At 39.0% G+C, this 27036-nt stretch overlaps 3 protein-coding genes across 14 annotated transcripts; 1 reads left to right on the forward strand and 2 right to left on the reverse strand.

Moving 5' to 3' along the window:
• Positions 1-347: 347 nt before the first annotated feature.
• On the reverse strand, positions 348-7434 carry nfyal (nuclear transcription factor Y, alpha, like). Of its 12 annotated transcripts, none has more exons than XM_063464755.1 (10): positions 7271-7434; positions 6407-6507; positions 5142-5228; positions 4037-4183; positions 3569-3700; positions 3368-3452; positions 3064-3233; positions 2098-2271; positions 1770-1880; positions 348-1620 (listed from the first exon to the last, which is right to left on the reverse strand). In XM_063464755.1, exons 2-10 carry the CDS (start codon positions 6485-6487, stop codon positions 1561-1563), a joined length of 1047 nt encoding a protein of 348 aa, XP_063320825.1. In that variant the 5' UTR covers positions 6488-6507; positions 7271-7434; the 3' UTR covers positions 348-1560. The 12 variants fall into 12 exon arrangements, with proteins under 12 accessions (XP_063320825.1, XP_063320823.1, XP_063320822.1 ...); XM_063464753.1 differs by having other exon boundaries at positions 348-1617; positions 3350-3452; XM_063464752.1 differs by having other exon boundaries at positions 3350-3452; positions 5145-5228; positions 7271-7433.
• A 277-nt stretch (positions 7435-7711) lies between these two features.
• ngrn (neugrin, neurite outgrowth associated) lies at positions 7712-9074 on the forward strand. Its single transcript, XM_063464517.1, has 3 exons — positions 7712-8106; positions 8220-8330; positions 8420-9074. Exons 1-3 carry the CDS (start codon positions 7871-7873, stop codon positions 8994-8996), a joined length of 924 nt encoding a protein of 307 aa, XP_063320587.1. The 5' UTR covers positions 7712-7870; the 3' UTR covers positions 8997-9074.
• Positions 9075-11224: 2150 nt separating this feature from the next.
• sort1b (sortilin 1b) lies at positions 11225-26813 on the reverse strand. The gene is made up of 20 exons (XM_063464377.1): positions 26203-26813; positions 24641-24700; positions 24394-24467; positions 24203-24305; positions 23921-24082; positions 23552-23625; positions 22444-22493; positions 21946-22073; positions 21355-21499; positions 20574-20729; positions 20081-20187; positions 18446-18548; positions 18140-18311; positions 17225-17415; positions 16778-16967; positions 16274-16390; positions 14833-14941; positions 13983-14095; positions 13673-13802; positions 11225-13329 (listed from the first exon to the last, which is right to left on the reverse strand). Exons 1-20 carry the CDS (start codon positions 26473-26475, stop codon positions 13315-13317), a joined length of 2472 nt encoding a protein of 823 aa, XP_063320447.1. The 5' UTR covers positions 26476-26813; the 3' UTR covers positions 11225-13314.
• Positions 26814-27036: the final 223 nt, after the last annotated feature.

Here is a 27036-nt window from a genome sequence, read left to right on the forward strand (position 1 = left end):
TCAAAGAATCATATAATGAAATAACTCCTACCTCCTTTTCCTATGTGATAGCAAACTCAATATATTTTGTTTAGGAACTTTTGGCTACATAAAATATATTCAACAACAGCTTTTGCTTTGGGAAGCTGTAGGCTATTTTATGATTGTTTCAAAACATGTTGGTTTCGAAAAAAGCTTTACACCTATTCCCTATTTTCCTAGCAAAACATGAAGAAATGAGGGCTGGCTCAAGACTTTTGCAGAATGCTGGACATCTCATTATGAACAAATTAAATACATGCAGGTAAAAAAAAATGAAATAAGTGCACAAAGGTTTCACAGACTATACACAGAATTTTAATCATCTTTATCAAAAATTGAAATGTATGTTACTTTGTCCAAAATATCTGACAATTATACTCATGCAACAAGAGAAAAACAGTTTCTAATGAACATAGTTGTGAAAAAAAAAATCCAGCAAATTTCATCCAAGGCATTATAATGCAAAGAAAACTACATGGCATTGGCTAAGTCTCAGGGGAGATTTTAAATAAATAGATGACAGTCTAAACTCTACACAATCAGGGAGTAAAAAAAGAAAAGAAAAAAAGAATCCACCTACAACCTTGAGTCACTTAATAAAATTTAATTGACAAAGGTTACATGAATACAATGTCAGAGTACTATTTAAAAAAATAACATCGCAGGACTGCATCTGACAGGTAAAAAACAATTCAAACAAAGAAGAAAAAAAAAAAACACCTAGACGGACTGAACGATGAAGATGTAACTACGTGGATAAGAGTGCGTAAGGTGATGCAACACTGAACTACTTTTTTCCCAACAAACACCAACTACTAACTGTATAAAATGCATCCACACAACTGGGCAAATCAGTAGGTGTATCCAAACACATTGGGGAAGTAATGGCTGTACAAAATCTTCACATTAGTATTACATTTCTGTTTTTACTCCGTGAACACAGGGCATGCTGAGACCACCCCCGCACTATGTGGGTTTAAAAAGATGAAATTTCAAAATAAGGGCGCTTACATAAAGAACAGCAGTGTAGCATCAATGCATAAAGAATATCTCTTTTAAAAAAAAAGAAAAAGGAAAAAAAACACAACTGGTACCATTTACAAAAAATATTTAAACCAAAAAGCATCCACTGGTGACAAAAATCTCATTTTCAAACAGACCAGGATCTGACAGAGTATGGCTTCATGGCTGTCACTTCCTGTCACTAGCTTCGTTATTTTCAAAACTAATGCTTACGAAAATAAAAAGCTGGTCCTTAGTGCTCAACCAGATAAGCTGAGCATGACAGCATCCATTGTTTTGGATGAACAAGGCCAGAAAAGTCCATAGTCTCAGCAGCCATACAGCCAGCTCCCTGGAAGACCAGTGTAGGAGTAGAGACAACAGAAAGAGCCCAGTGGTAGCACTGTGGTTTGGTGTATGGCGGTGAGGCAGGAGGGAGTACAGATGAAAGGAAAAAGTGGTGGCAGGAGGTCAGCTGCGATGAAGAGTCTCAGGCAGAGTAGAGTTCAGAAAGAAGTGATGATGTCAGTGACAGTGCTATGCAACTCGGATCATCTGAGCCACTGTCTCATCTGCTGCTGCCTGGGCGACATCCTGCTGTTGCCCAATCAGAAGGGCAGAAATGGGAGGTCACAAAAGCAAATTGAGCTCATACACTTAAAATCTCTCTGTTTTAAGTGTATGACAATTTGCAACAAGCATTATAGGCTTGAGTTGCTATGTTCTTTCTACACACAGCTGCCTACCTGTGATAATCCCAGACCCATTTCCTTGTCCTTAGGGGAAAAAAAACGACCGCCATCTCCACGCTTACGCTGCATTGCATGACGATGGCGAGACTCATGTAGATATTTCTGCTAGACAGAAAGAAGGTGGATTAGTCCATGACATTAATAGTATTTATTGACGTTTACTCTCATTATAAATTTGGTTCACAACAAGCCCATCACTAAAAAAAAAAAAAAAAAAAAAAAAAAATCACACACAGAGTACAACACAGAAAAATGTAAATATATAGGGTTTTTCCCCCCGCTCAAAACACTCAAGTCTATACGTTTGACAGAAATGCCATACCCTCCTTTCCTTGGGAATCTTGCCCTCTGCTTCCAGCTTAGCCCGAGCCTGTCTTCTCTTTAGGATGCGATGGTACTGTTTGGCATTGACATACAGTGGCTCCTCTTCAAGCATTTCAGCCCCTGGCAATGGGATTCGCTGCATTGTGGGAACGCCGCCACCTCCAGGTACCATCTGATTGAAGGAGAAGACAAAGACACAGTGCTTAATCTGTCACGCATTTTACAACAGAACCTATTCACAAAAAGACAAATATCAATCCATTCAAATCAAAGAAAAAATTCACACTGCTCTTCCACACCCATACAGATGTTTTAAGTCATTCTTATTTAGACTCCCCAACAGTTCCATACTGGGTCTCCACTGCCAGGAAATTTCACAATGTCAGTGTATTCTACTAACTACTAGCTTAAGGATGCAAGCTGCCCAACCTGAAAAGTCCAGAGCAAAATGACACAATGAAACTGACCATCAACTACTGTTTGTACAAAATGGATAGCATTCAATGACAAGCCAGATTTGGATGACCATTCACGTCATTACGATTACAGTCTATGCAGTGAACACTGCATCTTTTAAATGTTTACTTAAATTCAAGGAACCCTATTTATGCTTTGTTGTTTTCAGGCAATATAAGCACCAAGTAAGAAATAATGAAACTTTCAAAACATTATTAGTTTTACTTGTGAACAAAATGCTAATGTGAAATGTATTTAACATGGATACAGCCCGGGAAGAGCACTTATCCAAAAATCACCTGTTTAGAAGGACCACAGGTTTACAGGGGGGTTAAACAAACCTGGACGTGTTCATTTTAGGGTTTGATAAGGTGAGCTATAATTATAACTGAGCTATGAAAACACCAGTGATCATTCATAAAAAAATATGTTTAAGCCCATGACCTTTACCATACACCCATGTGAGAGTCTAGATTAGGAAAAACAAAGGTAATAAGGTGCTGGGTACCTCTGCACAGGGCCTTACCATGACCATTCCACCTGCATTGACCATGTTGCCAGAGACGGGCAGGGTGACGGTCACAGTGCCTTGGCCGCTGTTGGTGGTGTTGGTGTTGGCACTCCCTGCTTGTACAATCTGGGCACCTGCCAAGCTGGCAGCTGGAATTGTGATCATTCCTGCAAACAGATAATCATCCCAGAACTTTTTGAACATGACAACTCACCCATGCTCCTATTTAGAAAGTCTAGAAAGCAGAAGTCAAACACAAAATGTGGAAGACAGCCTAGTTTACCCTGCTGCAAGACAGTACCATCTGCATTGACAGGCTGGTAGACGATGGTCTGTCCATCAGCCGTCTGTGCCACCTGTTGGCCCTGCACGCTGATCTGCTGTCCCTTGATAGAGAGGGGGGGAAATTACTTTACATCATTTGATGGGGATTTATTTATTCAATAGCTTTTCAATAAGAAGCTTGGGTTTTTGCTTTTTTAATTTTTTCAAAATTTAGTACTTGGTTCTGTCCAGCTGTCATGCCGGTCTGGGGCTGCTGGATGATGATCTGCTGAGGCTGACCCTGCTGGCCCTGCAGCTGCAGAGTCTGACCACCTTGCAACTGGATTTGACCTGGCTGCACCAGCTGGATCTACAGACAGGCACAAAAACAAACAGTGGTTAACTGGATTATAGATCAACACCATAGCAAAAAGAATAACATGGATCCACTGATTGAAAACTTAAAAATTTATAATTTGTCTAGATCCTGAAAAAAGTATAATTTGCTACCTCGCTATCAACTTATTCTTACATGAACACTAAAAATATCAACAAGGAAAAAAAAAAACCTACTCAGTGTACAACGTGCTTCTCAAACTTCAGTGTTTACTTCCAAATCTATACTAGTTAGTTTACTATTAATATTATTCCAGAGTAAACGGTGTTGCTTTAAAAGACAACGCATAATTTAATTTGGATACTTTACCTGCTGTAGTCCCTGAGCACCAGATACAGGGACCTGCATTATGGTTTGACCCTGACTCCCTGACATGGCCTGCACCATAATGGGTTGCCCTGACGATGTGATGAGCTGTCCACCGCTCACCTGAACCATCAGAGGCTGTCCCTGGACCTACAGGGAGATTCAGACAGCTATTATAGCAGCACTGACAGTGTTCGTCTCAATGTCTCTCGTGACTTGCAGAGCTGCATGCAAGTGGTATGACATGAGAAACATCCAGGATACTACACTGTGGATAAAAGCACTTGTTGATCTCACGTTTATTGCTTTCTAAAATACAAACATGAAAGCATCCTGTTACATAGCATAGATTGTTTCTGGACCCAATGTATCTAGCGTATGTTTAATCATTTTTCTCATGAGCTTAGGCTACAAAAAATACAAAACTTCTGCAGTTAGAATTTAGGTCTTGTATTTACAGCCATACTGCTACTGAAACAAGAGCTTACAAGAACTGAATTTGCTTACTGTACCTTTGTGGTCAAGATGTTGGTAAAATTAATTTGCATTCACATGTTCAACTTGGCAAGTACTGATGTTTCATCTTATACCATAAAGTGACCACAGCGTACAAATTATGGTCTGTGGCAGCAGCAGCAGCAGCAGCATGACAGGAAATAAAATTGTAAGGGCAAAGGTACCTGCTGACATTATTCAGCACGACAGTAAGAAAAATATCAGACTATGATGAACAGTGGCAGCCAGTAATGGATGTGGATCCATGCAGACCTCAGAAGGTTGTTCCGTTGTATATTCTGCATATTTTTCTCCACAGCCATCGCACTTGAGAACAAGAACGTCTGACTTTCTAAACTTGCTTTTAATAGCAAGAGACAAGCACAACTCAATTTAGACAGCCATGAGAGCAAAAGCAAAAACCGGAGGCTGACACACAAAACACTGCGCTGAGGAACGTGCAGTTGCAAGACATGCTTGGGAGGGAAATGATGAACCAAACAGCACAGATGGGTCCTGGAAAAATAAAAATACAAACAGCCCTGGCTATGGCATGCAAACCGGTAGGCTGTGAAACAGTCATGACACTGACACAGGGCGGCGGTGACACCACTACCTGGAGTGTCTGCACCTGCTGGCCTGAGGCCGTCACCACTGGCGCCTCTGTTTGCAGCTGCACAGCCGTCACTGTGCCCTGTGTCTGCAGGCAGGGCAGGATACAGACTCATATATACAGACTCAACAACAAAGTACCAAGAAAATAAATTGGAACTGGATTACTGCATCTCAAATTATCATTTTTTTAAACAACAATGTATACTCAACCATTTCCGATTTGCCTAAAAATTATATGGTCTGAAGGTTGGACATATATATAATGCCTGCTTTGAAGTATTAGCTTCATATCTGAAATATTTCTAGATTTATTTATTTTAAAAGGCCAGTAAACCCAGTTTTCTGCCTTTTAGGCAGAAAAAATCTGCACACTGAAAACTCAAACAAAGTTTGAACATGATTACCTTAAAAATTTGACCTGAAAAGATAAAAAGTTTGCATATTTTTAAACAATTATGTTCTTGGTTATAAGTAGACTAATTAGAAAAGATCTGTTCTATTTAGATTATTAATATTTTTGTGGTATAAATGTGTGTGATGTCTCAATCTAGCATGAAACGTAAATGAAAATAGCATCTTCTTCATGTTTGTGACCGAGGATTTCATGTTAAAAATTATTATACATGTTATTTTTCATTATTGTGAAATACAGCTATATATCGTTAAGAAATTGTCACTAGTTGTCTTTTACAATGTGACTTTTTTTTTATTAGTCTTTACTCAAATATTAGACTTTGCAGGACTGCTTTAATTTTTCTCATATCTGATCTAGCCAATCTCTCTCTCCCAATTTACAGATGCTGGTTCAGTTTTATGAAAAGAGAGTTTAGTATAGAATTTCACTTTTATCTTTAATAGTGTTAAAGATATCCATGTTCAAACATTGCCTCTGATATCAAAGTGTGAAAAAAAACATGCTGGAAGTGGGTTGATGGGACATTTTTCAAAAAAATGTATATCTTAAAAAAATAGTTGATATCACTCTCAATAATACTTCGATCACAGGTATCATGACTTATATTTATACACACAGGTAATCTCTGGACCATAAAATTTTAAGGCAAATTAGGAGGGCTGATCAGAAATGACACCATGATTTGAGATCCAATGATCCAACTGGAATCCCTAAAACTTTATTTTATTTTGACCCTCTGGTATTCATAATCTTACTACATATTAGTTCATATCTGGTGGTAGGGCAATTTAAAAAAATAATTAATTAATTAATTAAAAAAGGAATAAAATTGTCAACCCTAAGCTCACCTGCTGCTGGATCTGTCCATTAGCTGTCTGAACAACAATCTGCTCTCCAGTAGTAGTGGTGGCAGTGGTGTACTGCTCCATGGCTTTTTACCGTGAAAAACCTGATGAGGCAAAGACAAAACATACAAATGAGCCAATATTGGATTTCTATGGTTTACAGTGCATTTTATATGTAAACAAATCATCATTTTTTTCAACGACAAAAACCCCGTCTTTTTAACCGATATCTACGTGTTTTCAATTCATTGTTCTCAATATTTAAAGAGGACCTAGTGCTTCCTCACACCGACTTGTGTCGCACTGTGTCAAATGTGAAGCCTACGAATTTCAGCTGAAACATGATCCCCCCCCCAGGAGGACACAGCTGTGTCAGCTGCTGGACTCCTTTAAAGGGGAATTTTATTTAGCGGGTATTTTAGTGGGGAAGCTAACACGGCTAGCGCCAGTCTGCTAGCTAAAAGCGTGGTAAATTCTAGAAAGCGCATAAGGATGCTATTTGTGTCGTAAAGTCCGAACGTGGATATGTTCTTGTGGGCAGCTTGTTTATTACAGCTCATTATAATGTACCTGGCAGTGTTTGCTGACGGTCGAACGGTGGCTTTATTCCCGCTCTCTTTGTTCGAGAAACGATATTTTAGCGAAGGCGCTAACGCTAGCTAAGGCTTGTGGACCAAGCGGGGATCATGTTTCCTCGCGGTGGCCAACGCTAGAAACATGAAGCTATTTGTAGGTCTTAGGACGCAGCGGTCGAAATCAAACTGCAATTTGAGTTTTTTGCATTAAGCAGGGTTAGTAATTTGGTTGGTCCATGACAAACCAATCCGTGCTGACAACTACCAATGCCTTCAATCGGGGCTTCCTTACCGTATCTTCGCTGTCCGGTTTCCCTCTGATTGGCTCCAGTACAGCTTGCTAAAGCCCAATCAACAAAGTGAGCGGACAAAATGGCGCAAATGAAACAACGGCGACTGGGAGAGAGGTGCGCAGCTGCGTGACACTTGAACAGGGGGGCGAGGCAGCGTGCAGTGTCCCTGTCCCCTCGGCAGATGTCGCCATTTAGTTTGAGTTTTCTTATTTTAGCGGACTTCTCCTGACTTGTATTATTTATGTTAACTGCTATTCGATTATGTTAACAGTGGAAATTAATCTAGCATCAGTACCGTTAAACCTGCAACGCGTGCAATTTAAGCAGTGTTATGGTTCAGGTAACCACCTTTGTTCAGTACAGGGACACGTAATAATGTTACCTCCGTAGCGCTAGTTGGCAGTAGAGCGCCGATTTTATGCTATGAGCCCAGTGTTTGCGGAAGTACTTCTATGAGTGGTACCACGAGTGCGTGAGCAGCAAGGTTATTTTTAATTTATAGTAAAATAAGTTTTTGTTATCATGACACCTAAGTGACTCCCTAAAAAACAAGAAAAGAAAAACGAAAGGAAACAAAGGACGACACATCGTTTATTGGTATGGCCAGGTCTGTGCAGATACTCTCCCTCCTCTCCAAGTTTGGTGCTTCATCTCTGATTCCCTCAGTGAGTGCTAGCAACTGCCGATTTGCAAGCAGAGGGGCCAGCAAGGCACGGATGGGACAGGGCCCTGCGCAGGCAGACAGAGGATCAAGCAGACCAGGATACAGCGATCAGACATCTAATGGAGAACTCGAGCTGGAGGACGTGGAGGACAAACTGCAAGCCTTAATTCAGTAAGATTCAATAGGACTTTTCACACATTTCTCCAGTGTAAAACGATGTTAAATAATAAATATATGGTGTCTTTATGACAAGATATATGAAATATTCTGGGGATTTGTTTCAGGGAAGAAAGAAAAAGACAGAAGACTGTGAAGTATCACATATTGAGGAGGCAGATGACACCATCAGGAGCTCCAGAGAGGAGGTTAACCTGGGATGCCATTGAGCAGATCAGGTGAGGATGAGGAGGGTTAAGTTTGTCCAGACGGTAAACTAAGAAGTGTTTCAAATTAAGCCTAATATGAAATCTCAATCAACTTTCAGACATCTGAAGCAAAATCAGCCAGATGAGTGGACAGTAGAGCGTCTGGCTGAAGGCTTCTCTGTCAGCCATGATGTGATCCTGAGAGTCCTGAGAAGCAAATTCGTCCCCTCTCCTGAAAGAAAAGCCAAGCAGAATGCAAAAGTAATGGCTAAAATGAGCCAGCAGGTGCTGCCTTCAGGTGCTAGGACACAGCAGGACAGGTTGAAACTGCCCGAAAGGAACTCACAAGCCATACTCCCACCTGGAAGCACAGAAGGTGCTTTGATCCCTGTGGCTAATCAGACTCAGGTGATTCAAGGTCATGGCTCACGTTCCCTAGCTAAGAGTCCTGTCCCTGTTACTGTTCAGCCCACACACATTGCAGCTGGTATTAGTGAAGATGCCACAGTGACAGAAACAACAGAACGCAGCACTAATGACAGTGACCTTACAGAGGAGGATGAAGAGAGTTGGGATGGACAGGTGTTTACAGAGGAAGAACTTGAAGAGCTTATGAAAATGGAAAAGCCCTCTCCAGCAGTCCAAGTTGGGAATGATTTCTTTGATGCAGATGGAAACTTTTTGTATAGAATCTGAGAACATTTTGTGTTGTTAGCTCAGCATGTGCAATGTTGGGGTCGTGCAAATTACCAAATAAAAGTTATTTTAAATCTTTGTGCAAAAGATATTTGCACTTAAATTTTTTTCGTCCAGATATTTCATGCCCATTTCACCCATGTATTGACTTCCCAGTTTTTTTTTTTATTACTTAGTTTTTAATAAAGGTTTTACATATTTTTACAACAGAGAAGGAAAACAACAAACAACCAAAAACAACAATAACAAAACAAGCAGTCGACTGAAAAGCACAGCTTTTTCCCACAAAGCAATTCTGGCAGTGAGAACATGACTTTATATTCATGAGTTGACAGCACATCTACAGATGTAAGAGCAGCCTAGGAGAGGCATACAGAAGTTTATATAGATGTGAGTAGGCACAAACAGGAGAAAGAAAAAATAAATAAATTAAAAAAAAAAAACATTCTAATTTCGGATAGATTTCAACCACTTGTCCCATCTTGTGGTATAAATATTAGCTTGCAACCTTAACAAAAAGGTAAGTTTTTCCATTTTATGAATCTCCTCAACAACGCTCAACCAGTCGTCCAGGGGGGTCAGTACAGAGCCACTTACGAGTAATTGCTTTTTTTTGCTGCAGCAGTAAGAATCTTCAGGAGATATTTGTCACTGCTTGTTAATTCTTCGGGTAGGTCTCCTAAATAAAATGTTATGACAGGCCGTTGTTTTGATTTAAAGCCTATAGTCTGTTCTATCTTTGATATAACATCTTCCCAAAATTTAGAGCGTTTTTGACACGACCAGAATATGTGGGCATGGTTTGCAACAGTTTCCCCACAGCTCCTCCAGCATGAAGAATTTCCCCGTGTTTGTTGTTTTGGTGTTATGAAAAATCGTACCAAGTTTTTCCAACTAAATTCTCGCCAGTATGCAGAGGATGAGGTTGAAATAGCAGTCTCACACATGTTGTCCCATTGCTCAGAAGTTATAACTGAGGACAACTCTCTCTCCCATCTTTCCTTTATATAATCTGTTGAAGTTCCCCTACTTTTCAATATTCCCTGGTAGAGTTTAGAGATAACTGACTTACATCCCTTAAAGTATGTTTGTGAAATCAGATTAATTTGACTTCCCAGTTTATCCCTATGTCAATTTTTATATAAGTCATAGACAAATGCACTCACAGGCCACTTTATTAGGTGCACCTTGCTAGTACTGGGTTGGATCCCCTTCTGCCTTCAGAGCTGCTTTAAGTATTAGTGGCACAGATTCAGCAAGGTGCTGGAAATATTCCTCAAAGATTTTGGTCCATATTGACATGATAGGAATTATATGACATCATAAAGTCATACAATTGCTGAAAATATGATACATACGTGATGAAAACTTCCTGTTCCACAACATCCCAAAGGTACTCTATTGGTTTGACATATGGTGACTGTGGAGGCCATTTGAGTGCAGTGAACTCTGTCACGTTCAAGGAATGAGTCTGAGATGATTTGAGCTTTGGTATCCTACTGGTGGGTTTAAATTGTGCATACATGGATGGATGCAGTCAGCAATAATACTCAGGTTAGATGTAATCTGACACTCAAGGGGCCCCAAGTCTGACAAGAAAGTATCTCCCACACCCTTACACCACAACCAGCAGCCCAAACTGTTGTTCCTTCAGAGATGCTCTTCTGCATACCTTTGTTGTAATGAGTGGTTATTGGAGTTATTGTTGCCTTCCTATCAGCTCAAAGCAGTCTGGCCATCAACAATTCAATTGCTTACAAATAAGCACTCAGATGCCAGAGGAATGATTACTTCAGTTGTTACACAACCACAATTCTGAACTTATCCCTTCACAATCTTAAAACTGGGACGCTTTGTAAAATGTAAACAAAAACAGTATGCAGTGATCTGCAAATTTCATAAAGCCACTTTTCATCCACAGTCAAAGACACAAAACATCACATTTAAACTGAACCACAGTGTACCATCACAAGAAAAATATTTTGAATTTGATGGTAACAACAAATGTCCAAAAAGTTAGGAGAGTGCCATTGTGTAACATCCCCTCGTCTTATAACAAATACATTTTCTTTGTTCTACTGTGATGTACAAATCACTGCACTGTTTTTTTGGAGCTGGGTTTTTATAAATCATGTGAAAATATCCCCAGTTGACAGTTACCCATTATTATTGTTAGTCTCACATTTCTGCATTACTGCCGTTAGTGACAAACCACCACGCAGCACAAATAGAGGAACATATGAATTTATTGGCAAACCCAAAGAAAATTGTCTCAAATATACAGAAAAGAGAAACATATCAGATAAAAAGGTGTAACCTTGTATATGTACAGAACCATCACAATGACTTCTTCATTTATACAGCAGTTTTAATTTTAAGAAAAAGTGTGTTACCTTCACCTAAAGCAATAAATGGTCGTAATAAGAACTCGCCAGGTCTCTTCCAGTGTAAAGCAGCTACATGATAACCCTGTGTCCACTCTGCTTTTATTCAAGATCACTCTCTTGTCAAAGTAGCCAGTATTAAATCTCATACCAACATAGAAAAAAAAAAAAGAATAACCAAGTTATTACAGGTCATTTTCTTTTCACAGCTGTAGATATAAGTATTATTGAGAGTTAACATGCAGTTCGGTGGGAGCTCATATAAAACAGACATTTACTGCTCAAAAATTATTCTTAGGCAACAAGTGCAACTTAGAGATGTCACTGACATACAGGATGAAACTGATTACATATCAGATGATATAAATTTTAAAATAAAAAAAATATCAGTAAATAGATGCTGGCCACACATTAGGTCCTCACACCAGGCACTTGTATAACCACATCCAATTTACTGCACTCTGAACCAGCTTTTCACCAATAAATTAAACTTTAAAACAAGACAGACAAATAATTGTGCAACAAATGTTTAACAAAACAACAAACAACATAAGACAGAGTCATTAAGACTGATTAAAAACAAAACAGTAGTTCACTACAGCTTCAAATGCAGAGATCCACCCACCAAACAAAACAGTCTTGGCATGGCTTTGGCTCTTATCCAGCCATGGTTACAGCAGGAGTTATGCTATACAACATATATAGATTTGTTGGTTTTCATATTGCTATATTTCCAGAACCAAATAATGTTGATTAACTTGGTTATATGTTTGTGTGGTTTAAAAAATTATGTAATTCTGTAATTTTTACTCTAAAACTATATTTGTTTCTGAACATCTTTGAACTGCAATCTGTTAATTGTTATATAATTTGCAAAAGTTGATTAGTACCAAAACTGCTGAAATTGTTACAAACATGACAATTATATGACTACAGTGATCATTTGTCTCATCACAACAGGTCAGGTTTAAGAAAAATGTTATACTACAAACTCTTAGCATTACAGGAGGCCTTGTGCTTTAGGCAATTCGAACTGCAGACAACAATTTAAACAATTTCTGTCCTGAAACAGACATACTTTACTACCCTTGCAGTTAATGCACAACGACATCGATTCATCCAACAAACCTAAAAATAACATGTTACTACAGAATTTTTTTTGATGTGCACGGAGAATTTTATTGCTATAAAATGCTATGGACATGGAAATTTCCACATGCCTTATTACTTTAAAGAAGAAGTGTGCCAAACATTTGGACGCTGGTATTCCAAATACAAGATTTCACATTTTGGTCAGGCTTAAGACCCCAAATTTATAAAGCCCTCAATATTGAAGGACAGTTTTTGACAAACAAATAGTTTGTTAAAAGTAGGTTAAGAGTCAAGTGTTCCAAAAGAATTACCAACCATTCAACAACCTTTTTTTTTTGTTTTGCTTTTTTAAACACTTACCAAACTGATACCACATCAAAAAATGGCAAAGAAAAACAGGTTTATGTACAAGTGCATGAGAAAAGAAGTGTGAAATATTTCCAGGTGCACTCCAAGGTGATGGAAGAGGAGGAACCCGTAACGCAGTGGCGATGGATTTATACAACCAGCTTTAGATTATGGTATAATTTCTTTATCTCCTAAAAATAAATAACTTTGGGATTCAAACTCACTCAACAGAATCAATAACTGAAGCAAAACACAATAAGACCTTCGTTGTAATGCTCCTCAACTGTGGCATTAGTCTCAGAGAGCCTCTGTACATTCATTAGACTGAACCAATGACAGCAGAAGGACAGATTCTTAATCTGTAGCCAAGGCCAAAGTTTATACTAAAAGGTGAAAAGAAAAGTATCTGGAGACAAAAAGAGCATCAGGAACAGCGGCAGGCCACGGGGCCCTGTAAGAAACCTGTTGCTCAGTTGCTTGACAGGTTGTGCCTGCTATTCAAGCAGATCCTGTGCAAAGAGAAGACAAGAGCGTAACAGGGAAGTCAGAGACAACACGTAAGCAAACAAAGGCACATATGCAAACATTTACCTTTCTCTTTAAACACCAACCAGTTATCTATACTCCCCTACAAAACTTGCATACTATTTGAGAATTTTCTGAAAAGCTGAAACATTTAAATTATTATTTTTCTATTATGTTGTTGACGCTGAAAAACGGGTAATGAACAACTCGTTTCTACGACCATGAAGCTGCCCAAAAGCAGATTAACAGTAGCTAATATTCTTAATAACCACTAATCGTTCTTATTGCCCATGTTCCAAAAAAGAGAAGAAAAGTTAGCCACTGTACCTCATCTGAGTCATCATGAAACTCTATTTTGCCATTTTGAGTGTGGTTGGTCTCCAGCGGTTCGTCTATCCCATCAGCAGCACTGGCCTCAACATGCTGCTGTAGCACAGAGTACCTGTGAACCAAGAACCTGCAGGGCACATTCACACATTGCTCAGGTTAATCACAACCATTTGAAAACTATGCAAAGCAAACATGAAGAGCATTTTTTAAAACTAGATTCTAAAGTTTGTTATGCTCGACATATCTTCCTGTAGACAGCCTAAGGTTATCCGCTGGAGTAAAATCCTGTGTGCCAAGGTATACTAACCTGCCACCGCAGACATATTTCTTGACAAAGACTACTCCTGCTGCAATACTCAGAATCAGGACTATGACGACTGTTATCACAACGGGCACAGACTTGGAGGCCTTATTGTCCACCTGTGAAAGTAAAAGCAAACAAAAAAGAAAATGGCAGTATAAGAAGACATACACTTGAACATGAACGGGGGGGGGGGCTCTTTCAGCTGCTCCCTCGTTCATAAAGAGTCACTACAACAGACTGGTCTGCATATCTATCTAAGAAAGAAACAAAACAAAACAAACAAAAAAACTGAATTTCCCATAGGAACCTACCCGAGGGATTAATAAAGTTCTATCTATATTTGATTTGGCATTTTTTACACCAGATTCTTTTCCTGGTGAAACCCCATAGAGGGATTTGTGTCTCCTCCCAGTCTTGAATCGAGGAAATTTGTGTAAACCACTACACTACGGAACCACTAGTCTTGGGAGCGTGGGAAAATTTAAAAAATATATATATATATATGGCAATTGGAGTTCTTTAGGCTTGTGACATTTCACAAACTCGCTTCCCTTTTCGGAGGTGGTGCTCAAGGTACTTGACCCACTACTGATCATGTGGGTCGTGATGTCATTAGCCAAAATGTGGAAAAAGGGGGGCAATCATCACTGGGGGTTCAATATGTGGGACTCTCCACCATTTGTTTTTAGGACTGAAGAAGCCTCTTGGATGACAGCTGAAACGTCTTCCTTTGTTCAAGCTCTCGAGACTACCTTTAAATCGATGACTAAGAACCTAAACAGTCATTTGAAACAACTAATATGCTTACATGGATAAATATGAACAACAAGTCTTAGTATGCAGAGGTACTGACCAGAAGTTCCGGGCCGACTAGGTCACTCACACATCTCTTGCTGAGGTCGATCTCTTTACGCAAATGCACCTCTCCTCCTTCACATTTATCCCCAGGGATTTTCCTGTAGCTGTGGACCGAGAGCACAGTGATGACTGCATGATCCGCCTATCAAAAGTGCATGATTGCTGGGGATTTGGCTGTGGTTTTGACTGACAGAGACTGCATAATAACCCAGTTTTAAAAGCTATTCCTAGCAGGCTGTATTTACACTCATTCTACATGATAAGAAGTTATGTTACATAAGCAGAATCCTGAAACTAAACAATTGACATTCAGGGGTTCTTAGAGACACCGGGTTGCTGGCTCACTGAGATCTTACCAAATAAAAAGAAAACTGCTCTACACAGAAAAATCTTTTACAACAAAAAGCAGATTCAGATTAAAAATAACAAACGAATAATAGTAAAATAACTTCTTCTTTGGCCCATTTAACTTTTCATAGAAAATATCATAAACAAATTGATTAGGCTTTTAAATTTTAAATGAATTTTGTACTTTATTTGGCTCTGATTAGTACTTGTGAACCAAGTACTTGTGATAAGTAATAAATTACAAGGTAACTACATTGAAATTTCACATGCATCAATAAAACAGTCTACCTTACATTCTGCACTTTTTTGTACATATAAACATGTGATACAGCATGTTAACCACATACAAATGCTATATTGTAATACAGCAGTTCTGTATTACAATATAGAACTGCTGTATTACAACACAGCAATACTCAAGACCTTACAAGACTATCATCTACATCCCCCCCCCCCGCATGCGTTTCTTCTTCTAATTTGGTTCACTATGATTCTTTTTATAGTCCGATTATTCGATAAGCACCACCAGGAGGATGCATTAAAAGGGTATCCTTTTAAAAGCATCTATATATTTTAATACATCTATTAATATTTCACATTATTTTTTTGATAAAGTTTTAAAATAAGACGAGATATGATATATTGCCTCACTCCCAGTCCATAAGGGTTGAATTCAACAATTATTCACATTTATAGATTGGTAGGTATTCAGTGAGACAACCAAGCCTAAATAAAAATGTACTTTTTACATGCACTCTTACTTTATGGCGTTAGTCTAAACTGTCACCCTTATCTGCTTCCTCTTACTACTCTGTGTGACAATTACTTCCTCATTCTAAACACTTTTTTCTCTTTTAGAAAAGAAAAAACACATTTTACACTTGTGTAATCGTATCTGTTTAAATATTGTAAAACAACTAGACTATTTCTGATCAAAGCTCAGTGCCAGCGTGCTGCTTTGAATAAAATGATGGTGCAAGACCCTGTTTATAGGATAATATTGCTGTCAGTACTGCTGTTTAACATTAAACTAACAATAGTGGGGAGCAGAGATCTCTTGGATACGAAGGTTGAAGCTGGAGCCTTACCCACTAGTCTGCAGCTGCTCCTCTTTGCCCTGCAGACAGAACTCCAACACTTTGTCTCTCAGGTCCGGCTGCTCCACACACTCCGAGCTGTTCTCTTTACGGTAGTACCCAAAGTCACTGCAAACAGTCACACAATGCCACATTTGATAAGTCCTTGAAGCCCCAGTTCATTAATGTGGAAATAGCCACTCCAATTTGCTTTTACACTGCAATTTGATCTCATTTCCTCATGCTAAAATTCAAATCATTTCTGTTTTTAAAGTCCATTCATTACAAAGACAACATCTTGAATGAGCTCCAGCAAAATACCTACAACAGTCTGATCATCAATAACAACACTCAGTTACAGTTAGTTAGCGGTGCTTATACTTCAGCATATTACTGTCTCCACCCAAAACTTATTCTCAGTAGCCAAAAATAACTGCAACAGTATCTGCTGAAACCTGACATAATGACACCAAGTTGAGGATTCTGACAATTTGAGCAGGTGATTGCAAGTCTTACCACATGAAGTCATCCAGGGTGCATAAACACGGGGTTGGCTGGGTGTTGACTATGTAATCGCGCCCGTTCCAGCAAACCGAGTCCTTCCTTAGACGCAAGAACTTCTCTTTGTAACCGAGCAAGCAACCATCATTGGGATCACTGATATCATCAGAGTGGGCCAACCACTGCACATAGTCATTGTCTCCACCTTTTAAAAAAAAAAAAAAAAATTATTTATATTTTTTTTATTTATTTTTATATATATATATATATATATATATATATATATATATATATATATATATATATATATATATATATATATATATATATATATATATATATATATATATATATATATATATATATATATATATATATATATATAATTTGTTAGTATTACACCATGTTTAATTTAAAATAAAAACCTACTGACAAACAATATGTTTAAATCGCATCACTCACATGTTCTAGTAAGAAGTTCTTTGAAGTCAATGGTAAACGAGGTCCAATACTGGCTGAGGTAAGAGTCTCTGTAGCCCCAGATACTAACATTCATAGAACGTGCTCCTGGCTCTGATGCAAGTCCAGTAAAGAAGATGGGATCGTTGGTGAAGTTGTACTCATTCCAGCACTGTCCTTCATCAGTAGAAAATCTGGCAGAAAAATATTCCAACATCAGCATAATCAGCATCAGCAAAAAGGCTAAAAGCAACAGCATTTTATGGATTACACATAAGACACTTTTACATTCATGTTCCTCAAGGCTTGGTTCAAACATGTCCATGAGAGTGATGGCAAAGACCAAGAGTTTGCATACAAATTCCTCACCCCCAACCAGTCGCGGCAGATGACCGCTCCTACCCGAGCCTGGATTTGTTGAAGGTTTCTTCCTGTTAAAGGGAGTTTTTCCTTCCCACTGTCACCTAAGCGCTTGCTCATAGGGAGTTTACAGGATTGTTGGGGTTTTCTCCGTTTTCTTTCGTATTATTGTAGGCTCTTCACCTTACAATATGTTGTTATGATTTTATGCTATATAAATAAAACTGAACTGAATTGAATATTTACTAGTCTCCATACGTTGCAAGAGTTTGCATAGATATTTACTACAGGCAAAAGACTGCATGTCAGTACACTGTAGTTTTGTGCATGCATATTGATTATTTGTGGCAGTTGAGACCTGTGCTAAGTGAAAGTAATACATAAAGGTCAAACTTAGTAAGAATACCAGTGTAACATTTATGGAAAAGTGCCCAGAGTTATGATTATGGCATATTTCATCAAATTAATGGAAAGGTGTGAATTTCTAGCTGGACACAGTCAGCTAAATCAGTAAATACCAGTTAAACAAGTCTGGCGTTCCCTTTAACTGCAACTCACTTAATCTTGTTGACAGGGTTTGTCACGCTGTGCTCCACGGCCACCAGCAGACCTCCTGAGTCCAGAATAGCATAGTGATGGGGTCCATCAAGAGCCTTTATCCAGGTATAGCCACCATCATCAGACACATACACATCTGGTCTCATCACTGAGATAGCATCACCGACACTTCCTGATAAAGCAAATACAGATAAAGAAATGTTAGAAGGGCAAAAAAGCCTTATTTATTAAAAGATAAATTATGCTCAAGTTTATTTAAAAAAAAAAAAGTTTAAAAAATATTTTTATGAAAGCTCTGAGGTTTACCGTGAGCTATGATGAGACCCACAGCATTTGGTTCAGTCAGAGGGAGCATGGGGATGTTGAGCTTCTGAGAAGTACTGTAGGCAGCATGGATGTGAAGACTGCACTGCAGATAATAAACCAAACACAGCTATTTATAGTATTAAGTAGTAGATGTGCTGGTCCTAGTTTCCTAGTTTTCAAATAGCACTATACAGTAGGTTTTTCAAGTGGCTTTAATGTTTTATATTATTAGCTACTAATAAGAATATATATGAAGGGACCTTTAAATCACATTGCTCACACACACATACACAATAATAATATAAAGACAGAAACTAATAATATACAAATAACTCCTTTAATATGTTATAAGAAACTGAGGTGAATGCTGAGTAGGTAGCATAACAGTGTTCACAGATGGGAGGAGCTCTGTTGCTACACTAGTAAAGAACGGTGGCATGGTTGGGATAAATTTCTGAGGAAGCTTGGCGAATCAATAACCTTAAACCACTGGGTTATATTTCACCCAAATCCTCTATCATACAGGCACATGGCCTTGTTATCCAACCAACGCTCATATTTACTGACACAGAGTGTACACTCCCTCTGTATGTAATAAAAAAAAAAAAGAAGCATTCCTTACTAACACATTCAGGGCAATCAGTTTCATATCCACGATTGAGCTCCTGTAGGTTACATGAACTAAACACAAGTTACACAAGATTTATTTGCTTGATATACCAAAACACTGTCAATGCTTCCTTAACAATTAAAACTACATCAAATGTTCACTGCCCAATCTGAATCCATTTTTGTTTCCTTTCCTCTTCATATGAAGAGAGGAAGGTCTGGGTTGGAGTTAAAACGCATACCAAATACAGGCTACAGAAAGTATTCCTCATCTTTTTGTTATCAACATAAATGAGACTAAAGGAAGAGCTGCATCTGCTTTTTAGAATTTTTTTAGGTTTAAAAACAGCACTCGTTTTACTTTATTTCTCATTACACTGCTTCTGGGCTGAACTTTTACTATGGGCAGGGCTTCGACAGTTAACACATGCCAGAGTGACAGAGAACCAGGTAAGGCAAAGGTAACACATTACTCAAGGCTAACAAGTGTTTTTCCAGATGACAGAATTCCATGACGTGTGAAGGAATATCTCCAGGAAAAATAGCTCGTTTTTAAAGCCACACTTCCCAGGCCTGCTGCAGAAACATTGTTTAAAAACTTCAGCAATAAAAAGACATTACAACAAGCAGCCTCTTAAGGCCTGACACCACAGTCCCAGGCTAAACATTTAATGTTTGGTAATAAAGCTTTAAAGTAGATTATTTATTGATTAGTGTGGTTTTATTTTATTTATGCTTTAATGTCATTATAAAAAAGAAAAAAACGTTTATTTTATAAAAATAAGTCACTGTAAACATCAAGGCTCAACTGAAAAAGAAGTAGAAGAAGAAGAACTGAGCCCTAGTCTCAACAACATAAGTTTTGATCTGTACTTAAAAACTGATTTCTCATAGCACAGTTTGACCCTGTACTTTAATAGACATGTACAACAGTTTTCACCAGGACACATAAATTTTGTTTTTTCTCTAAACAAAGCAACTACTTCCATTTTCCCTTTTTATTTATTTTTCTAATATTTTATTTACCTTGTCTGGGTCCTTGGCTGTAGCATCACACTTGCTGTTGGCAGGTTTCTGGAGGGGTACCCACTCCCCTCCCTGGTCAAAGGACACCACAGACTGCACAGAGTTATCTGGAACGACAAGACAAAACTTTTACAGTTGCAGAAACTTTGTGGGAACTCCTGTCTGGAAATAGCATGCTGGTGAAAAAACGTCAAAATGTTTTTTTCCCCAGCAATATGTAATAATGGTCAGATTTATACTGTATGCAAGGTTTAGGTGGTGCTCAGTTACTTCAGACAGGTAACACTGAGCAGCTATTTAAATATTTATACAACACCATCTCTCTGGTGTAAAATAGAGCAGTCACAGGTGTGTGTGTATGTGTGTCTTTGTGCATGCATGTCTGTGTATTGCGTCCATGTATGTGTGTGTCAGGGGGAATCTGATTACATGTATATGTTGTTACTTCTTTATGTAAGAACATTCGAATAGAATAGAGTTAGAATAGAGCTACCTTCAGCCAGGACGCTGGTGATAAAAACTCCTCGTAGAGAAGTAACATTAGTGAAATCCGTATCTCCCCCCGTAGTGGTGTAAAGGTGGTGCTCCAGTGACTTGGAATACACAGTACCTCGGTCGTCTGACACATAGATTGTACCAAATCCAGTATCTGTAGAAAAAAAATGTATTAAAATGTAATGTGAGGTAATAATACCCGTTTCAAGATACTGTTTCAGGGCTGGTTCTGTAATAAGATATGCTAAGACACACTCTCTGACGCATAGGTGGGGTGTAACAAGCTCTAGGGCCTTTTTAACAAAAGCCATTTGCAGGCACTGTTCAAACTACCACATAAAACTTTGGCTCACTCAGAAAAGTCCCTGCCTTTAAAAGAAGAATCACATTTGGCTTTGTGTGCTAAACATGAAAGTCATCAGAAGTGCTGTGAATGACAATTAATGATTAATGTATGACTTTTGAATGTAACTTGTTACTCAGTACAAGGTTAATATGTCGAAGGTCTAGTTGCTCATGTGAGGACGAGTAAAAACCTTCACACTGATTAAAGGAGAAGTAAGTCTGCTTAGTTTTTCAGTGTCTGATTTAGGTCAGCCCAACAATATAACAAAAGATAAATTAACAATATTAGTGAAATTACACCACCAGTTTTACATGTTTAATAACTATAATGTAATTCACAAATGCGCAACATAGTAATAATTACCATGCTTTCAGTTCACTCAGTTCTCTACATTCACTACAAGCAAAAGTACAGAGTTTCTTTATCTGCTGACCTCCTGGCTCGTCAACATGCATGAAGACCATTTCATCGTTCGCTGCCAGGATAGAGTAGAACTGCTCATGACCAACAGGAGGCAGCTGGGCAATGTTCCAACTATCACCCTGATCCACTGATACGTGGATTGTCCGCAGGGTGCCCTGTGGAAAAGGTGGGGAAGGAAAGAAAACAGATGAAAGGAGGTGAGGACAGGAACAGCTCACATACTTTTATTACTAATACTGTTTACCTGTACAGGCTCAAATTAGAAGAACATTTAGCAAGCTACTCTCATATCTAGGCTCTGATAAATTGAGTAAAAATGACTTCTCCTGAGGGAGGAACATGAATATGCTTATGATTGTATTGCTTTCTGCTAATTTCTCCATCAGTCGCGATGTCACTTTTAAACTTCCTCATAAGTGTGTAGTTACATGAACCAAGTGATATCTCTTTAAAAAACCAACAGAAAGAACAGCTATTTTGAAAATGCTTGTACTACAACATAATAATAATAATAATGTCATGAACAGAGAAGGGCAAACAAACAATATTTCGCCTGATCTAGTTTGCATATTATCTAGACTACAACCCGCTGTACACTGACCTTTCCCGTCATTACAGATGCAAAGAGGAAGCGTCCGCCAAGGCCAAAAGAGTAGATCTTACTGGCAACAGTCTTGATGGTTTTGCCATAGTTGGTCGTCCTCCTCAGTTCCAGCATTCCTCGATCACCTGAAAAATTGAAGGGAAAAAAAAAAAAAATAAAAAAAATAAAAAAAATCACAACTTAGACGTGCAAGAGCAACAAATGCATGCACAAATATAAGTGCAGCTAATAGTTACGTGTAATTTTTAAGAGAAATGACAGCCTAAATCGTGAAAATATGGAGGAAGTTAGAGCTGGCTGGGAGTATACATCAGTGTGACGCATGTTTCCACTTAAATTTGTTATGTTTTTTGTGAAAAATTCTACACTGCCCTAAATAAATTCAAGAGACATATTTCATGCACTGCTCCCCAATCATCTACAACACAAAAAATAAATGAGATTAAAGTACATGTCGATTTACTCCAGCTTTGGTTAGATGGGGGAATTACTTACTGCAGGAGCCGTTGAGGCTGGCTGTAAAGTAGATTGTATTTTTTCTTCCCCTAGAAGGAGAATGGAGATCATAGAGTGATTACACAGTCAGTGACATATTTAGTAAAACAAATGTACACTGCTTTATTAATAAGTATGTAATGGTATGCTTGCATCTTAATAAACAACAGTGCATGCAGAAGCATTCTTGCAACAAGGAAGAAATCGGGTCTAATACAAGGCTCTGCTGCTGTAAGACTGCTGTGAAGTCTTGCTTCACAGTGCAAGTCACATGATGCTGCTTATCAAATACAACCAGCCCTTTATAAATATGTACTTTCTGTTTCTGTTGAGTGTTGTGTTCAGAAAACTCCTGACCCAGATGAAAGTGACCCATTTTCCTGCAGCCTTTTAAGCCTAACTTCTTTAGGTACAGTAATCAAAGGTTATGTTTCAGGAAGACTTTTTTGAATGCGCAGTTCCTCTGGACACCTTGACAACTCAGCCTTAAAGCTGAAACTAAAAAGACAGAGATGCCAAGATAAGACTGTGACAAATACCAGGAAGAGCCATGAAAAATAGCATTTGTGCTGCAAGGGCTTGGCCACAACATGGGTAGTTAAACAGCCGATGACTGCAATGTAGTTTTAGTGCCCATTTGGGGGGGAAGAAAAAAGGTGCAGCAACAATAAACCCTGATAGAAAACCACTGAACATGTATGTCCCATAATGACAAAAACTGTATATCTTCCTTTGCTTATCTTAAATCATCAAAGGGGCATGTTTGAATAACTTTAAACAGATTAAGAAGAGAGTAAGTTTAAGCATATTTTATTTTGATAAACAATGAAGCACTATATTAGAGACAGGTGGAACTTCACCGTCTTCCTCTGTCTGTAACAATGAGGCTGTTGGAAAAACTAAAAGTCATGCTGCCTCGCAGGTTGTACAATCACTTCTTGAAATATCGCAGCATGCCATACCAGTAAGAAAGCTTTTTGCTCTACTTCCCCCTTAAAGTGACTAAAAACAATTCCATGAAACTTTTTGCTATTGTGGTTATAAAGTAGGTACTTGTTCACTGCGCAGCTGAAGAAGATTCTGGAGCTATCAGTTTGTCTTTTCTTACCATTTTACCAGACACACCATTCTGTGAATGTTTTTCCAATTTACGCCAAAGTCTTCAGACAGCCACAGCTCATACTGAGAAAGGAAACAACAAAGAATAAGTCAGTACGTATCCGCAACAGCCCCACATTAACATGGGGCAGAACAGAATTCTATAAACCAGTTCACTGACTCAAAAGCCATGCTTATGAATGCACTGTGTACAAACGTACAAAACAATGAAGACTGCTTGACCTTCATTGAATTATTTGATGTAATATATGCATGCAGAGGCACTATTTGAGCTTTCAACTTGACAGAAACAGTCCACTTTGAATCCTAACTGGTTCCTTTTCACACAAAATACAGGTCTTTAGTATTCACTCCTTACGTCGTTGCTGAGGACAACCAGCACACTGGAATTCTCAGGGTTGTACGTGATCTGCGTCAAGGGGTTGAAAGGCAAGTTCCGGTCGGTGAAGCTCTTTCCAAAGTCCTCAGAGACAAAAATGCGGGTCTTGAGGTCTCCAGACACTTCAGCTGTCAGAATCACCTAAAAGCCAGAGTTCAACAGGTTCTTAACTGCGGGAACAGTGGTTAGTCCACGTCTAAAAATACTCTTGATGAGTACATGAAGTACATGTGGTGAGGACTTGATCAAGATAAGGCTTACTTTGCCTGAGTTATTGGGGCTGATTGCAATGCCGAACTCTGATCTTATGAAGGTGTTGTTGATGAGGCCGGTTACATCCTGAAATGACTTGCCGTAGTCCTCACTGGCAGAAAAATTGTTTCAGTCAAATTAAATGCAAATAAAATGTAAGCCATGTGCATTTTTCCAGATTAAAAGGTAAATTCCATTACCTTCGATAGAGTTTCGACTGTCCAAGTTTTACCATGAAGAACGGGACCTGAAATGTCGTCAAGGCCAGAATAACCTGCCAAGAAGGAAGGTTTAGCTTGAGGAAAGTGGACCATGCACCATTTATTAAAGTGCACAAGACCCTTAAGTGTGTCATCTGCATTCAGTCTACAAAGCCAAGTTTGCAAAAACCACACCACATAACTAACGTAAAACATGTTAGGTGCAAATGGTGATAAGTACACTCACCCCTGTGCCATCTCCAACCCAAGCCAGCGACACCGAGCCACTCAGGTCATGGAATTCAAACTGAGAAAAACAGCCAAAACATGTTCTTAAATATGTAAAACATAGAAAAGGCAAACAGCAAGGGTTAATCAGCATGTCTTAACAGCAGTGTGAACTGTGTGAAACAGAACAACTATTTCAGCTGAGCTCACAAAAAGGGACAAACTGACATTGCAATTATAAACTGCAGCCACAGCCTATTTGGGTTTTTGCTTCAAATGTATTTTTGCTTTGACTGGCAGCATGTTTCGCCTCACCATGTGTTCTGGCATAGACAGTTTAGTGTACAAAGTGTCTGTTCTGTTAGCAGAACAGGCGAGCAGACCTAAAGCTTCGAGCAGTTACTTGAAAGAGTTCCGAACGCAGCTACAAAATACCACAAGACAAGTAATTTAATTTTCAGAATATAATTTTGGGGGAAATTAAACCTTAGCTGTATTTAGCTGAATTTAGCTGTAGGGCTAGGGCAAAAAATAAACAAAGAAAACTTGCTTTAATTGTCAGAGTCAGTTATGAAAGCTTTAAATCTTAAGTTCTCTCAAGTGTCCCATTATTCATCAACTGTATGGACGGTCACAATGGGTCTTTTTCAGCATAAGTAGCTTCAGTACCGGTTGAACCTGCAGCACTATCCTCAGGGCAAGGAGGCGGCTGAGCCACTGGGAATTCTATCAACTCCAGATTACTGGGGACAAGTATACAAAGACTGCAATGCAAAGTTGGTCACATGGCAGTGAGGAGCTAGGGAAATAAGCAGCACAGGACTCTCGTTTGCTTTGTGGAAAGAATTGCATAGTTGTGTTGATCAGATGTTTTATCTTCCTGGATAGATTATATGCTATAAACAAAGAAGAAGAAGAAGACACGATCTCTGAAGCTTAAACTTTGCTTTAGATACCACACAAACACAGCTTTAATTACAAAATAACTGCTGCACAGCAAGTCACATGGATTCCCACTGGGCCAATTTTCCTGGAAACATTAAGGCATATTCACTGAGTGAAGGCAGAGGAAAGATTGGATAGTTTAATACCAGAATACAGTTCCATGCTTAAAATGACAAATAACATACAGGTCACAGCCTTTAGTGCAACGCTTGAAAAAGCATTGATGTCATTCTGTGCAACCAACGCAAGTCTAAAGCATGAGGAAGACTAAGTACAGTCTACCTCACTGCTCCAAATATTAAAGAAAAGAAATCATTGCAGCCTAGAGGTGTTAAGCAACAAGGCAATGTGATACCTTGCAAGACTGCCTGAGCCTGGGAAAAGTACTAGGTACATTGCAAAACCCCTTATGGTAACACGTAAGGTGTTTTGTTTTGAATCTATGTTTATTGATACAAAAATACTGGTTCTAGGCTACCGGACATGCAGGTAATAAGAGGACATGGGAGTCCACTGATGAGTATGAGTGCAATGAATAGCTTATTAGGCCTAGTCCCTGCACTTGCTTAGCACCTGCGTATCATCTTCTCGTTGTCAGACGTGTGAAGTGTAACAGGACCTCAGAGGGTAACTTACATCGTGGGTGTTGGCGTCCAACTTGGTGACATATCCTTGAAGAGCTTTACACGAGTCGTCCTCTTCGGTGCTTCTTCTTTTTATCTTGTGGTTTGGTGATGGAGCCAGCCATGCGGGCAGAGACCTCTTTACGATTTTCGCAGCTTTCCCTTCAGTTGTTGAACGCCTCACAAAACCTGACTGCCCGAAGGGCTTGAAGCCCAGCTGAAAATCTACACCTGCTGTGAAAGTGCAAGCCGATAACAGCAGGATGCCGCGGAGCAATAGTCCCATCTTCGTTCCTATATTGCCACTGACGAAACAAAACAAAGGAGAGGGGTTTAAAAAAACAAAAACACGTCTTTGTTTTCTTGTCTAGAAACTGAAGGTCGCTACAGCTCTGCCACGGATGACATCAACAAAACAGTAGTCCTTCTGACAGCGACTATTTTGGGCTTTGGAAACACGGAGCGCCCTCGAAGCTCCAACTGTCTCACTCCGCGGTAGCGCAAATTAAATCAATTTAAAAAAAAAAAAAAAACGTAATCTTGCAAATCAGCCGGCGTGCTACCGCCAATTATCCACAGAGTAACTCCTCACCAACATGATACACTGTGACAAACACAGGAATTGTGTCTGCAGGTCGTAATGCTCTATGCAGAGTGGCGCTGCGATTGGCTGGTCTTCAACTGTGGCCCACCTATCAGGCCTTCCAATTGGTTCAATTGTGAAAAGGCAGTGCCAAAAGAATGGAATGGAGTGGAGGAATGGTCTGGCATTTATATACGAGCCACATTTGACCATACATTTATTTACTCTACACCAGGGATGTTATGCTCATTTTCAAGTGGGCCA

This window comes from Pelmatolapia mariae, linkage group LG20, assembly GCF_036321145.2.
Source record: "Pelmatolapia mariae isolate MD_Pm_ZW linkage group LG20, Pm_UMD_F_2, whole genome shotgun sequence".
Lineage (NCBI taxonomy): Eukaryota > Metazoa > Chordata > Actinopteri > Cichliformes > Cichlidae > Pelmatolapia > Pelmatolapia mariae.

Excerpts from the sequence above, each read along its gene's own strand:
- nfyal (XM_063464750.1), bottom strand. The coding sequence starts at position 6,487 with ATGGAGCAGTACACCACTGCCACCACTACTACTGGAGAGCAGATTGTT. Across the intron at positions 5,229-6,406 it reads ATGGACAGATCCAGCAGCAG|ACACAGGGCACAGTGACGGC; the intron begins GTGAGCTTAGGG and ends CCCTGCCTGCAG. Across the intron at positions 2,272-3,063 it reads TGGTAAGGCCCTGTGCAGAG|ATGGTACCTGGAGGTGGCGG; the intron begins GTACCCAGCACC and ends TCCTTCAATCAG.
- sort1b (XM_063464377.1), bottom strand. The coding sequence starts at position 26,475 with ATGGGACTATTGCTCCGCGGCATCCTGCTGTTATCGGCTTGCACTTTC. Across the intron at positions 17,416-18,139 it reads AACCCTGTCAACAAGATTAA|ATTTTCTACTGATGAAGGAC; the intron begins GTGAGTTGCAGT and ends TTTTTCTGCCAG. Across the intron at positions 16,391-16,777 it reads ACCCTGGATGACTTCATGTG|TGACTTTGGGTACTACCGTA; the intron begins GTAAGACTTGCA and ends GACTGTTTGCAG.
- ngrn (XM_063464517.1), top strand. The coding sequence starts at position 7,871 with ATGGCCAGGTCTGTGCAGATACTCTCCCTCCTCTCCAAGTTTGGTGCT. Across the intron at positions 8,107-8,219 it reads AAACTGCAAGCCTTAATTCA|GGAAGAAAGAAAAAGACAGA; the intron begins GTAAGATTCAAT and ends GATTTGTTTCAG. Across the intron at positions 8,331-8,419 it reads GATGCCATTGAGCAGATCAG|ACATCTGAAGCAAAATCAGC; the intron begins GTGAGGATGAGG and ends ATCAACTTTCAG.